This window comes from Microcaecilia unicolor, chromosome 10, assembly GCF_901765095.1.
Source record: "Microcaecilia unicolor chromosome 10, aMicUni1.1, whole genome shotgun sequence".
Taxonomy (NCBI): domain Eukaryota; kingdom Metazoa; phylum Chordata; class Amphibia; order Gymnophiona; family Siphonopidae; genus Microcaecilia; species Microcaecilia unicolor.
In genome coordinates this window covers 66,004,056-66,017,169 of record NC_044040.1, presented here as the reverse complement: position 1 = coordinate 66,017,169, position 13,114 = coordinate 66,004,056, and the positions used below count along the sequence as shown (strand labels likewise).

General features: G+C 40.2%; 1 protein-coding gene across 1 annotated transcript in view; it reads right to left on the bottom strand.

Moving 5' to 3' along the window:
- Nucleotides 1–13,114, bottom strand: part of PDZRN4 (PDZ domain containing ring finger 4) — an 825,447-nt gene that overhangs the window by 23,000 nt on the left and 789,333 nt on the right. Inside the window, exon 9 of the mRNA XM_030216753.1 lies at nt 1,193–1,309. Within this exon, the coding sequence (XP_030072613.1) occupies nt 1,193–1,309 (117 nt within the window). The remainder of the gene's footprint in view (nt 1–1,192; nt 1,310–13,114) is intronic.

Below are 13,114 nucleotides of genomic sequence, written 5' to 3'. Positions count from 1 at the left end.
CCATTGGGCTTGGGGAGCTATACACACATGCAGTCCACACTTATTTTACAAGAGGTGCAATGTCTGGTTCAATACGGTGGGAATTCTTCTGCTTCCAAACTGGACATCTGAATTCCCCTCTCCACATCTTTTCTAACATAGGGCTCTCAACATACAGTATTTATTAGTGTTCACTGTCATGCTGGCAGGGTAATTATTATTCTGGTCATGCAGGAACAGTTACTGCATGCTAGTTCACTTAGGGGTTCTTTGATCTAGCTGAGGGTGAAAGGGCCCTGTGCTAGCAGCAGGGACCATTTTTCCAGTGCTCCAGGGCCCTTTTTACCGCAGCAGGTAAAAAGCCCCCAGACAAACACGGCCATGCGGTAAGAGAAGTCTTATGGTGTGGCCATGCGGCAGGGAGCCCTTACTGCCACCGGCTTACTGGCGCACAAGCCATTTCCGGGGGTTTTCTTCTTCCACCAGAAATGGCACACTCTCGGGGTGGAACTACCTCTGGCGGTCACATCGGGCTGGCGGCAGTCCCGATTTAGCATTCGGTAAGCCCGCATCGGGCTTACCGATGCTTTGCAAAAGACCCCCCACACTAACTACATTCTGCACTTTAGTAAAAGGGCCCCTTAGTCTTATTGCATTATCTTCGCTCAGATCTTAAATCTTTCTCTTTGTTACAGTTAAAGTTGACCCAGAAAGTAACTTAAATCATTTTCTTAGATGTTACTACAAGATCTTATTGTTTTGGTTACTGAATAGAAGGGTCACTACCCTTAAGTGAACTCACATATTTCTGAGGGATTTTTGACCTTAATACTCCAGAAATGTGTGAAACAAAGGAACAACTGTATTTAATGCAAAATATGTCTTTGTTCCCTTAAAATCACTGAAAGCAGAGTGTTTCATATAAAAGGCCCATTAGGCATGATATGGTAAAAATATATTGTGCAGAGGTAGGGAAATTTAATGTGTAAATGGGAGGTGTGCACCTCAACTGCTGGGAACCACACTGCAATATTTGTGCAAAGATATACCCCTTTCTTTACAAAAGTCATAGATTAAAACATCTCCACTGTAACAATGTAAGAAAACCCCCCATCGTTTCAGTTTTTCAGCCCCCCTCTATTCTACCCAGTTGATAATGGCAAACAAAGAATTTGTTAAGTCTGGATCATATAATTATATGTGCTCGTCTTACTTGATCCACCTCATTGGCTGTATACTGCATTGCTTCATTATGTTGTTCTTCCAACATTTCCATATTTAACTCCTCTAAGAATTCGTTCCTTTCATCATCCAGCCATCCTTCATCCAGCTGCAAAGAATACATTAGTACATTACATCACATTAGAAGAGGCATATGTTAATGTGGGGGTAAGCCCAAATGGCAAAATGGAGCCAATTCCTTTTATCATAATCATTTTCTTCTCAAAACCAGGCTTTTTTTGTATTTTTCCCTTGCAGAAAAAAAAATCAACAGAATAACAAATTGGATTCCCTTGCCTTTTATCCTTTTCTTAAACAATGAGACTGAATCTTCTACATTGTGGAAGACTTCACAGCACACAATATCACTTCCATTCAGGACCGGTGAAAGGCAGAATGTATGGCCCTGAAGCTGTCAAGACCATTACCTCTAATACTATCAGGGTTAAAACAACTCTAGTGGTACTAATAGGGCTAAGTAACAGCTAGGTTCTTTCCTAAAACAGTCTTTATAAGTACTCAAACATCTCATATTGATTTATTTCCTCAGGTGATGCCACCTGATGGTTGATATTCAGCACTATTTAACCAGCAAGGTCAGCTCCTAATATTCAGAAGGAGACAGCTGGTTATCTCCGCTGAACAGGGCCGCAGAGACAGCTGGGCCTGGGGCAGGGCCAATGCCGTTGGGCCCAGGGGGCAGGGCCACCACCCTCTAACCCCAGGATCACTGCCACCCACCGTAATTGTAAATACCTTGTCTGGTAGGGAATCCCAAGGCCCTGCCAGCAGAAGAGATCTTCCTCCAGCGCTGCTCTTCATCACTCTACTGCATGGCTTTCCCCTGTGAATGCTTTTCTCTCACGTAGCGCATGTTCGTTTTCAAAATTGAGCATGTGCGGCCGAAGGGAAAAGTAGCCGCTTGGGAGGCAATGCGGCAGAGTGAACAGCAGCACTGGAGGAAGCTGTCTTATGTTGGCGGGACCCGGGGGGAACCCCCGCCAACCTGTTGTGTCTGCTCCTCTGGGTCCTCTCCAGCCTCCAAGGGGGACCCAGAGCTGGAGTTTTCTCTCTCCTGCTCCTGTTGGGACGCAATCACCCGGGTCCTGTTAGGAGTAGGAGAGAGAGAGAGAGAGAGAGACCCCGGTGCTGGGACCTCCTTGGAGGTCTAGGCCCGAGGAATTTTGCTCCCCCTGCCTCCCCTCTCAGCAGCCTTGCCGCTGAATATTCAGGGTTAGCACATAGCGGCTATATAGCTGGCTATCCATGAATATTCAAGCGCTGGCCTGCTAAGTTTAGTGGTCGAATTGGACAGCATAAATAGCAGTCTTATCTTTGACTGCTATAAACTTAACTGGCCAGCGCTGAATATTCACTTAGCCGGTTAAGTTTGAGCCTGCCAAAAAAAAAAGCCCAAAACAAAATGGATATTCAATGCCGGTGACCGGAATCAGCCCAGCATTTAATAGCTGGGGTTAGTGCCAATCATGGCACTTATGTTATGAGAGCTGCCTCCTGTGGTCTGAATATTGGGCCCCTGAAAGAAAGTACACTGTCTGTTTCGACTTCAGGAAGCAGGTGAAGGCTTGGCTCTTCAACCAGGCCTTTAATGGAAGAAGTAACTAACTTGCTATTGCTAGCCACACACACTCACTCAAGAAATGAGACCGGCTGCACATATTATAGAGGACACGTTTATCCACTCCCTCCCTTGCTAAGATAACTTTCAAGCACCTTTCTGACCTCATTTGCAACTTTCTTTAAATCAGCCCCCTTATTTTCTTACTCCTGTTACTCTCTTATCTATATATATGTTTCATCTTTGCTTACACCCTATGCTGTATATTAAAATGTTTTATTGTGTATTGTGTTGACATTGTACTACATCATACTATGTTTTTTTGTTAGAATATTTTTACTGCTGTAATTGTCTATTGCTTATGTTTGGTTTATTCTTGCTGTATATCGCCTTGAGTGAATTCCTTCTAAAAGGTGGTAAATTAATTCTAATACATAAATAAATAAATACTACTGACTCAAAGATAATCAAATTAGCCCATTCACTCTCAGGTCATCATGTATGCATTTGTGCAATTTTCTGTTAAAAGAAAAGAGACATATGAAGGGCAATTCTATAATCTAGGTGCCCGTGTTTATATGCCCCTCGTGCGCATAAATCAGAGCCCAAGTAAATTGAGGCATAATTTATAGAATACGCTTAGGCAAATTTCATTTTGGTGCCATATTTTTAGGTGTGATATATAGAATCTAGTCCCAAATGGTGATGATCTGGAATTCTTTTTTAAACTCTCTGAATTTCTACTGGAAGAGGCTTCCACTCTGGTTATACTTGGAGGAGATTTTAATTTGGTGCTTGGCTTTCCTAACTCAGAAGGACACTGCAAATGACCATCCCCTAGACTACTATCATGTGTTCCCCACAACGGGCATACAGTCTGCTACTTTCGCAAAGCTCACAGACATAAGCTGTGTACCAAAACCAAAACAATTGGTCAGCTAAAAGAAAGCTTTTAAGACCCAGAAGACGCTTCTGGCTGATCTTTGACTATATTTAAAATGGCAGTGACAGCAAAGACCTTTGTCCTCCAGGATTCTTCTGCTTGGAAATCAATTAGCTCTGTACACAGAAAAGTTGGATTTATTTCTGAAGTGCTCAAGTATGTGTAAAAATGTCTCTCCTTCTAACATTGTATTTCTTCTTTTCTTCCTAGTCTCCCTTATCCTGCTGGTACAGGAAAAGGAGAGAACTGTGGAGGGGAGGTGCACTAGCTTGCTGCTCATCTTTGGGGGGAAGCTTCCCCTAAGAGGAGATCCCTTGTTCCTTTGTTTTATGACTAGTCAGGAGATAGAAATAGATTCCACCTACATACACTGCTCTTCAGGGTTAAAACCTGACCTCTGTGACCAAACTAATCATAGCAATGATAACAATAGGCGTAAGAATTTCATACTGTACCAATACCTTGGAACCTGTCTATGTCCACATGAATATAAAACCTCTAAACCTTGTTACCTTGTACAATATGAAAAGTGGAACAGAATGTAAATATTCTCTGTGATATATCTAATCTAATCCACGATTTATATACCGCAGAATCTAATAGGTCATAAGCGATTTACATTATTTAAAAGTCAACAGTACAAAGTGACTAATGACAAGAACTAATTATAAACAAATTCATTCAATTACACAGGCATAAAATTTCCAAACAAATAAGGTCTTCAGTTTCTTCCTAAAGGAAAAATAAAAAGAATCCAACCTAAGCTCCAATGGAAGATCATTCCAAATTAAAACAGAAAATGCAGGAAAAGAAGCATTCCAGTGACGACTATATTTTACACCTAAAGGAGGAGAAGACAATATACAATGATTCTTAGAATGACATATATTAGCACCAGAAAACAAAGAATGATTTACTTGTCTAACCAAAGGACTAGGAGCAAAGCCATAGATGGTTTTGGGTCCCTTTTACGAAGCGGCAGTCCCGTACAGCTGCTTTACTCTATGTCATTTTGGCACTACTGCTGGCCCTCCATGGGAGCTGGCAGTAGTGCTACTCCCACCGCTAGCCATTTCTAGCACGGTGGGGTTTTTTGCCATTGGGACTTACATGCTGTAATTGGCTACCGGGTTAGTGTGGGAGCCTTTACTGCCTCCTAAATAGGTAGTGGTAAGGGCTCCCCTGGAAATGGCCACATGGCAAGTGTGAACGCACCCACACAGCCATTTCTTTTTTTTTGCCTTTTACCTGCTGCGGTAAAAGGGGCCTCAGCACGTGGCAAATCCATGTACCGATGCTACCACAAGGCCCCCTTTGCCACAGCTTGGTAAAAGGGGCCCTTTGTGAAGAAAACATTTTAAAATGCACTCTTGCTAACACAGGAAGACATATCCCACCAACCCAACATAAGAACCTAAACCTGCAACACAACAAAACCAAAGATCGTAATGGACACATCCCAACTCTCCCTCTTCCTCTCTTAAGTTCCCCCCAATGTATCTACCATACATGTACCTTATTCTACCACTAGTACACCTTGTATTTGTTCATACCGGAACTAGCGAACACCGTTACAGTACTATGCAAGCCACATTGAGCCTGCAAATAGGTGGGAAAATGTGGGATACAAATGTAACAAAGAAATAAAATAAAATAAAATAATAAATAAATAAATAAATAATAACAATGGGCTCAATCATGTTTGGAACAATGGTAGATCTTTCTTAGCAGCTGTGTTGTTTGAGTATTGCATTCAATTCTGGTCGCCATATCTCAAAAAAGATATAGCGGAATTAGAAAAGGATCAAAGAAGAGCGACCAAAATGATAGAGGAGATGGAATCGCTCCCATATAAGAGGAGTTCCATCCCCTTTATCATTTGAAATCGCCTATTATTATACTGTGGCCCAATTTGCCAGTTTTCCTAATTTCTGTAAACGTTTCGTCATCTGCCCCTGGACTGCCCTGGCATTTCCCAAACAGTACCATGGTGGTCAAAGGAGATATTTAGTGGCACTGCTTGGTTAAGTGCCACTGAATATCCCCACCTAGCCTCCCCTGCCTGTGTAAACCCTTTTGAATACAGGTTCCATCATTTTTCAGACTCCCTTAAAAGTGTATAGTAAGTTCTTCCTGCATTGTTTGCTATTTAGGATGCTAAAGTTCATTACATAAATTACTTTTAAAATTTCCCTAAGGGGAATTTGGAACTGCATATTAAAGTTGAGAGTAATAATCTGAGACATCTTAATTTTCCTTTTAATTTTGACCCAAGAAACGCTTAAGGTTTATTTCCTAGATATAACACACACCTTGCCTGCTTCTTTATTGTGTATATCATATGTTTATTATATCCCAAGCTGCTTTTGGAAGCTTGGGGGGAAGGGGGGTGAGGAGATGAGATGAATCTTGAATAATTTAAAGATCACATAGGCTAGAAACTTCTACTGAGGAGATTTTTAATAGAGCAACATTGATGGGGTCATAATTTTGTAAACACGTTTTAGGTTTAGGGATAGTCTATTTCATGGGGTTAAAATTAATGTCTTTCCACATGTTTCTGTATCCATGGAGAACTAGAAAAGAATTTGGGGTCATTGAGCTGTGGTTTTAGCTTTCTACTGATTTGCATTTAAAATTTTGGTTGGCTCTTTCCTCAGTTGTACACTTTGGGAACTAAGAAGATTTTTCCTTTGCTGGTTATTTCCTGTTTGCTTCCTTTTCACCCCTGTGTTTCCATTACTATCATAATTCTTTGAAATATTCAATTAAAAAAATTAATCAAATTACCCTGGCTTCCCATCAAAGCGAGAATCACCTTCAAATTATGTACCTTTATCTTTCAAATACTAAATGGCACAGCTGCAGACATTAATAAACTTACCTCAAAGAAAAACTAAATATGAGGCAAGAAACTATCTCAGACTACACCTCCCAAATTGCAAAAATGTGATTTATAAATCTGTCCACTCTGCAGACTTCACTTACCTAGGAACCAAATGGTGGAACTCCTTACCACCCAAAATAAGAAATATACAGGAATATACTAGATTCCGCAAAATCCTCAAATCGTTCCTATTCAAACAAACCCTCACAAAGAACAAACATATCTCAAACAATTAATTATTACTTGAATTGGTTATTACTCTATTTACTATTAATCTTCTCTTTGCTTCATGTACAATTTGTCATTCGTAATAGATTTTCTAAATGTTAAACATCCTTAGCTATCCCAGTATGTTTATGATGCTGTATCGAAAAATTGGATTCTTACAACAAATTACTTTCTTATGCATTATTCTTTGTTATGTACCCTGTACTGTTTATTGTAAGCCACATTGAACTCAAACTTGTTTGGGATAATGTGGGATATAAATGTCACAAATAAATAAATAAATAAAACAAAGAAAAGTGTCTTCAAAATGGGAAACACATAAATGGGAAACACATTTACAGTGAATGAAGTCTTTAGTGTATAGGTGTTGAATTCTGATTTTATTCACAGTTTTCTCATGCCCAAGTTTGAGGTGTCAGAATATAATCTAATTGGAACATATTACATAGAGAAGCAAAAATCTATTTACTTATATTTAACTCACACCTTTCCAGTATTTGCCCAAGGAAAGATACATTTATAAATTCAGGAATAATAGCTATATCACTTCATTTCATTTACTAGGGGATTCTTTTACTAAGGTGTGCTAACTGATTTACCTCCCTGTTTACTAAGCCTTTGAATGGGCTGTGTCGGTTTTGCTGCATGGCTTAATAAACAGGGGGGTTAGTGTGTGCTAATGAATTAGTGTGTGTTAAGTCCCATGCAGCCCACGGGCATAAAATGGACTGTGCAGTATTTAGCATGTGCTAATTGTTAGCACACTAAGGAGACAGTGAAGATGACACAATAAGACGATGATGCTGTGTGGTCTAGAAGATTTATTAAACAGCACTATGCCTTGAGTCGACACGGCCGTGTTTCGTCCCAATAGCCTGCCTCAGGAGTCTTCTTGTGTCGTGTAGATTAGTCTATCTGTATCTCTGGGTATGATGAAATATACAAAAACTTATTGTGGTTTCCACGCCCCCCCCCCTTTTTGTTTGGCTATTACCACAATAAGTGCTTTATCTGATTGATAGAGTTCTTTTCTATTTTTAAAGTGGTGTTCTCTTCCAGTCTTTTAATTGTAGTAACCAATTTGTAAACCACTGTGAACCATCAGTTGGAAATGGCGGTACAGCAAATATTTTAATAAACATAAACATTTTCTGTCTCCTGCTGCAATTAGTTATTATATCTGCTATGGATTTCATATTGCCATTGCCATCTTCTTCAAGCTTCACTCAGTGGGGACATTGTACTGATCCTCCTCCAAGTTGTACACTTCCTCCTAGGGTAAGACACCTTGTGCCTTGTAGACTCTTGACTTCTCCATTGACTGTTCCTTCCTGTTCTTCTCCAACACTTCCTACTGTCTCCTTCGCACTATTAAACTGCCGCTCACTCCATTCTAAAACTGCAGCACTCCATGATGAATACCATCAGGCTGTGACATATTTTGTGTGACTGAGACCTGACTACAAAGGGGGAAAGGATCACTACTTACTTGATGGCTCAAACACTAATTCTCTGTTTTTTCTGCATGTAGAATTTCTCATGGGGGGTAGGGAGTGGCCCTCTTTGCAGCAAACTTACTTCCTCAAACTGAGATCCAGCCTGACTCATTCTTATATCATGAACATCTTGTGGACAAGATCTCTTTACCCTTTCCACTTCACATTCTCTTAGTTTACTTAACCCCATCCTTTGAATCTACACATTGAGATAGTTTAGCTCAGATGCTGTCTGATGCAGTAACCAGGTTTCTCAACCTTGTAATTCTTGGTGATTTTAACTTCCATGCGGATAATTCTTGCCACTCCCAGGACAGTTTTCTTCTTATTCTTCTCTGAATTAGGACTCACAAAACATCTCCTTCTCCACTCATATTGCAAGACATGTATCAGACTTAGTTCTTTCTTTCTTCAAGGAAACATCCTCACTTATCTAAATGGTCCGCTCATTATTTGATCAACTTTTCAGCTTCTACAGTTCCTTGGCAGGGTACTATACTGCAGTGGCGTACCAAGGGGGGGGGGGGCGGTGGGGGCGGTCTGCCCCGGGTGCACGCCGCTGGGGGGGTGCCGCGGCGCGCGCCTGCTCTGAGTTTGCTGACTTCATGCATTCGCTGCAGCTCCCTCTGCCCTGGAACAGGTTACTTCCTGTTCCGGGTCAGAGGGAGCTGCAGCGAACGTGCGAAGTCAGGGAACTCTGAGCAGGTGCGCGCAGCGGCACCCCCCCAGCGGCGTGCACCTGGGGGGGGGTCCGCGCTGCATTGGGGGTGGGTGCTGCACCCGGGGGGGTGGGGCGCTGCCCCGGGTGTCCGCCACCCTAGGAACGCCACTGCTATACTGTATGCTTCCACTAGCAACCTCTCAAAAGTTGAGTCTTCTTCACTCCTCCCTCCACCTTAGCTCATTGTTTCCCAAGGATTTTAGGAAATACTCCCTTAAGATCCAGTTGACCACATGGGTTTCTTTTTTGAACTCTCAGAGCAACTGGCTTCTAAGTATGTGGTAATGCATTCTTCATGGCATAAATCATGGTACCATGTTGGTCTCTGCCTTCTCGGGCATCAAACTCACCATGCTAAATGAATCCGGAGGAAACATAGGACTCCAGAAACTCTTGTAAACTATAAAGTTTGCTATAACCTCTACTATCAAAAAACTAATTTGGCTAAATGCTCTTATTAGCATCATTACCAGCTTCCTCCACCTCTCTATTGGAAGATGGATCCACAGACCCCTCCACAGCATTGTCTCACTCCTGGAAGTTATTTACACTACCCTCACTCAAGAGATTTACAAAACTTTTAGTTCAGCATAGCCCACCACTAGTGCGCTCGATGTAATCCTATCTTCTTGGATTACTCTTCACAATCACGGTCTTGTAACTCTTGCTTTGTCATTGGTAAGCAATAGTTGTATCTCTTGGGAATTTCCAACAGAGTAGAAAAAGGCTTTTGTGTGCCTTATTCTGAAGAACTCATCATTGTATTCCATCAAATTATAGACCTGTACGTAATCTTAGTTTAATTTCTAAAATAGCTGAAAAAATTGTTTTCCAGCAACTGATGTTTTTTTTAAAGGGAGGCACCATTTTTTAGTTTTTAGAAAGGGAGGCACCATTTTAAATTTTTTTCATTGCTGAATAGATTTGTGATTGTGCTAAGCTCATTTGTAGTTTTGAAACGTCGCTGTTTTCTAATCCCACTTTTTTGATTTTGCTCTTGTTCAATATTTAATTAATGTTTTTTTCCACAGTTATGCATGTTGGCAGTGAGCTCAGTTCCCCTGAGAAAGCAAAACTGTGAAACAGGTCCCTGTTGGGACTGCTCCTGCTACAAGAAAAGCCAAGTTATACAATTGTGGATAAAATATTTTTCTCATATTGAAGCCTAAACTGCAAGATGCTTTAGATTTGGGCTTCTGCACAATATAAAAAAATAATAAATAAAAAATAGTACACATATAAGAGAGAGTATTGCCACACTGCACCTTGGATTTTTTGTTCACACATTTTTGAGTGGTGTCTCCTGTGTGTCTTTCTACTTTAAGGTAGAAACTTTACCAAGTCTACCTTGACATCTGTCTCCTCTATTCATCTGTGAATTGTGGTGTTCCCCGGGGTTCATGTTTTGTTTAACATTTTCATCAGTCCACTAACAACTTTCGTTCAAGAATTAGCTAATTAGGACTTCTTCTGAGCAGTTGATATTTTGTCAATCCACACTACAGATTGTCTGTCACCCAATGTTATCAGTTTCCAAATGGTTTTAGATACAATTGCTTCTTGATTAGAAGAAAATCAATTAGTGCTAAATCCCTTTAAATTGTAGCCATTTGTATTACTGGCAGCTATTCTATCCTGCACCTGTATAATCCTTCTCTCTGTGGCACCCCCAATAATTTAGTTCCTTATTTTAGATATCTAGGCATCATCCTAGATAAGGACCTATCCTATGGACAACAAGTCTCTAGTAAAATCATGTTTCTTTTCTCTATGACAATTTTGCAATGTGCATTCCTTTTTGGATGAGAACTTGCAGATCTCTCTTCTATATGCTCTTTTAATCTCATGACTAGACTATCGTAATGTGATATATTCAGACCTTCTATAGTTCCTTCTTAAACACATCCAATCTGTAGAAAACACTGCACTACGAATTATCTCACATGCATCTAAGTTCGATCGATTCACTCCATTGTTATCCATTATCATTAGCTGCCCACTGAGTACCTATCCACTTTAAGGTACTTACCCTAACTCATAAAGCATTACATATAGGGGTCCCTTCTTACCTTGCTGCATTAGCTGTTTCCTATGCCTCACTGCAATTACTGTGTTCATTATCAGATCGTCATCTACATATAAGGTCGACTCACCAAGCTACACTAGATTCAACAAGACACTTCACCTTCTATAGTATTGCCCCTGCATTGTGGAATGTACTACCCTCAACACTTGGCCTTGAAGTCTATTTTCCTAAATTTAAAAATGCCATGAAGACCCATTTATTTGCAGAAGCTCTTGTCCACAGACTGGAGGCTTGCTGGTTGGCTGGAAGTAAAGGATTCCCACTGCTACAGGATTGTGCACCTGATTAACTATTCCTATCCTTAGAGAATGATATATGCTGCTGCTATAGCCTGTATCTAGGACCTGTGTGCGTTCATTCACTCTCCTTCTTTATTTCTTTTCTATATTAAGATGGCATTCTTTACCATTTCTCTTTTATGTAGTATTCTAAACCACCTTGTTATATTATTAGGAAGCAAACCGAATAAACCATAAAGTGAAGGCAAATCTCTCTCATGCATATTCAATGCGGATATCCTGAAAACCTGACTGGCTGGAATGCCTCCAGGACCTGGTTTGGGAACCACTGCCATAAACCATGTATTTGGATACACTGTTTTTTTCTTGTATTGTTTTGAAATTTTAAGCATTATTTACCATGAAACTGTATGTTTTTAATGCATGAAATGGCCACAGGAATCCCATTTCCTAATAACTGCATCATATGAAATGGTTAAAAAGAAAATCACCCAAAAGGATCTCAACTTCTTTCATTTGCACAAGTTTAAAACTGTAAACAAAACCTTGTGGCAAAATTTTGCACATGATGGTGTTGTGGGCCTTTGGCACTTCTCAGTTTAGAGCAAAGAACTATTACATCAAACGTGTCAGAGAGCATTGCATGAGGGCCACAAACCAGTCTGGTTTTCATTGAAGATTAGCAAGCAAACAGATTACATGCATATTCAATAGGGATACACTGAAAACAGGCAGGTATGCATTCTTTAATGACTCTAGTTTAACACCTTAGCTTTACAACCTTCCATATTCCATCCTGTATCAGCCTGCATTGTGTGCCATTTATTGTTACGCTATGTACCCTTTCAAGAACATAGCTTCCAATTTACCTGCCTGTCTTTGAAATGCAAAATTATTACAAAACAGTTTATTACCTATTAGTCACGGAAATGAAATAGGTGTGTTAGCTGTTCTGCAAATGCTTTTATTATGAGAAAATTAACTACAATTTGCCTGTAGGTGAAATATGCACATACTCTCCTCTTTATGGTTAATTTATATGTCATGACTTTTGCCTGCTCATGTGTACTTTCAGTGATAAGCATGTTTAAATACACTGGTTTCAATGTGATCTCATAAGCCCTCTTTCCTTTCGGGAAGCAGGATAATACAATAAATACAATTTAAAAAGACATCAAATTTAAAAAGAAAAATTTAAAGTAGGTGAATGAAGTCTTAACAATTTTCTTATGTTTTACTGGCTGACTGAAATTGCCTTCAAATTTATTTTTAAGGCTTGGTCGAAAAATAACTGACAGGGACCTCTTAAGCCATTATGGGAAGCTTATTAACTAGCAGTTAGCATGAGCTAATGCTGTTAAACACACATTGGCCCTTATTTTAGAAGCATCTTTGACGCTAACGATGTAACAGTGCTTTTTTCACTTTTTGAGATTTTGGAGAATACACAAGGTTCCTCAGGGTTTGTTATCTGAATTGAAGCTTTGTAAGATCTATGTTTGCTAACTTCATGTTCCTGCTACAGATAAGTGTTTACTTACTTGGTTGAGAGATACAACTGCTAGCAGCTTTGATTTTATTTGGACTATATTTGTTATCACCCCTGTATGGACATCATCGCTGTCATGCTCTGAACTGTTGGGACATTTAGATCACTCCCTTTTGGAGTTCTTTGAGTGATCTAACTGATATTCCAGTGGCGATCCTTGGTCGGCTGCCACCCGGGGCAGATCGC